Genomic DNA, 915 nt, shown 5'->3' on the forward strand with positions numbered 1-915 from the left:
TATATATATATATATATATTTGCTTTTTGTTTATTTATTTTTGTTTGTTTGCTTATTTATGTATTTATATTTTCCCCTCTCAGAGTGTTCTGTTTTTCAATCTCACACTTTTTCTTTGTTTGTTTGCTTATTTATTTTGAATTTATTTGCTTATATTTTTTATTTATGATTATATTTGTTTATTTCTTTGTTTGCTTATTTGAAATGATGTCTTTTTTGTTTGTTTGTTTATTCATTTGTCCTTATTTCTTTGTTTGCTTATTTATGTTTATATAGTTGTATTTTTTTGTTTGCCTTTCTTTCTTTCTTTCTTTCTTTCTTTCTTTCTTTCTTTCGGGTGCTCATTGTAGGTTAAACAGAGATTGGCGGAATTTGGCACAACCGATTGGGTATTAACTTCATTTGATGCTTCCTAGGCGAGGATTTTGTCCAAAGTTGCAAAATGTCATGTTTAGGCGTCAGTATATCGTGTTTTGTTTCTGCATGATCAGTGACCTTTACTGTGTGTCCTGTTGAAACAACAACAACAAGTCTTTGCTGTCATTTCTCAGGCTGTGAATTGGACTTTGGCAGTACCCACAACAGCGACCCGCTCCACCATGAGTAACTACAGCGTGTCCTTGATCGGACCTTCACCCTGGGGCTTCAGACTACAGGGTGGCAAGGACTTCAGCATGCCTCTCACCATCTCCAGAGTGAGTGTCACCTTCATCATGTCATGCAAACTTTGAATGGCCCTTTAAATGTCAATAATAGGTGCATGAGCGACATATAGTTCTTCTTTGATCTGTGCATCCTCCGCATGTTGTTTAGCACATGTTGTCAGGCTGTTGGGTGATTAAAGACGATGATGGACCCTGTTATGTTGCTCATGTTTGGTTACAGAATTGTTGGCGTCTCTGCTTTTCTCACTCT

The 915-nt window shown here is 36.3% G+C and overlaps 1 protein-coding gene across 1 annotated transcript in view; it reads left to right on the top strand.

The window, feature by feature from the left end:
* Positions 1 to 915, top strand: part of LOC107727908 (PDZ and LIM domain protein 5-like) — a 111,738-nt gene that overhangs the window by 4,967 nt on the left and 105,856 nt on the right. Inside the window, exon 2 of the mRNA XM_016537943.1 lies at positions 552 to 695. Coding sequence (XP_016393429.1) covers positions 600 to 695 — 96 coding nt within the window. The 5' untranslated portion in view covers positions 552 to 599. The remainder of the gene's footprint in view (positions 1 to 551; positions 696 to 915) is intronic.

Source organism: Sinocyclocheilus rhinocerous, unplaced genomic scaffold (assembly GCF_001515625.1).
Source record: "Sinocyclocheilus rhinocerous isolate Xijiao unplaced genomic scaffold, SAMN03320098_v1.1 scaffold42, whole genome shotgun sequence".
In the NCBI taxonomy this organism is placed as follows: Eukaryota; Metazoa; Chordata; class Actinopteri; order Cypriniformes; family Cyprinidae; genus Sinocyclocheilus; species Sinocyclocheilus rhinocerous.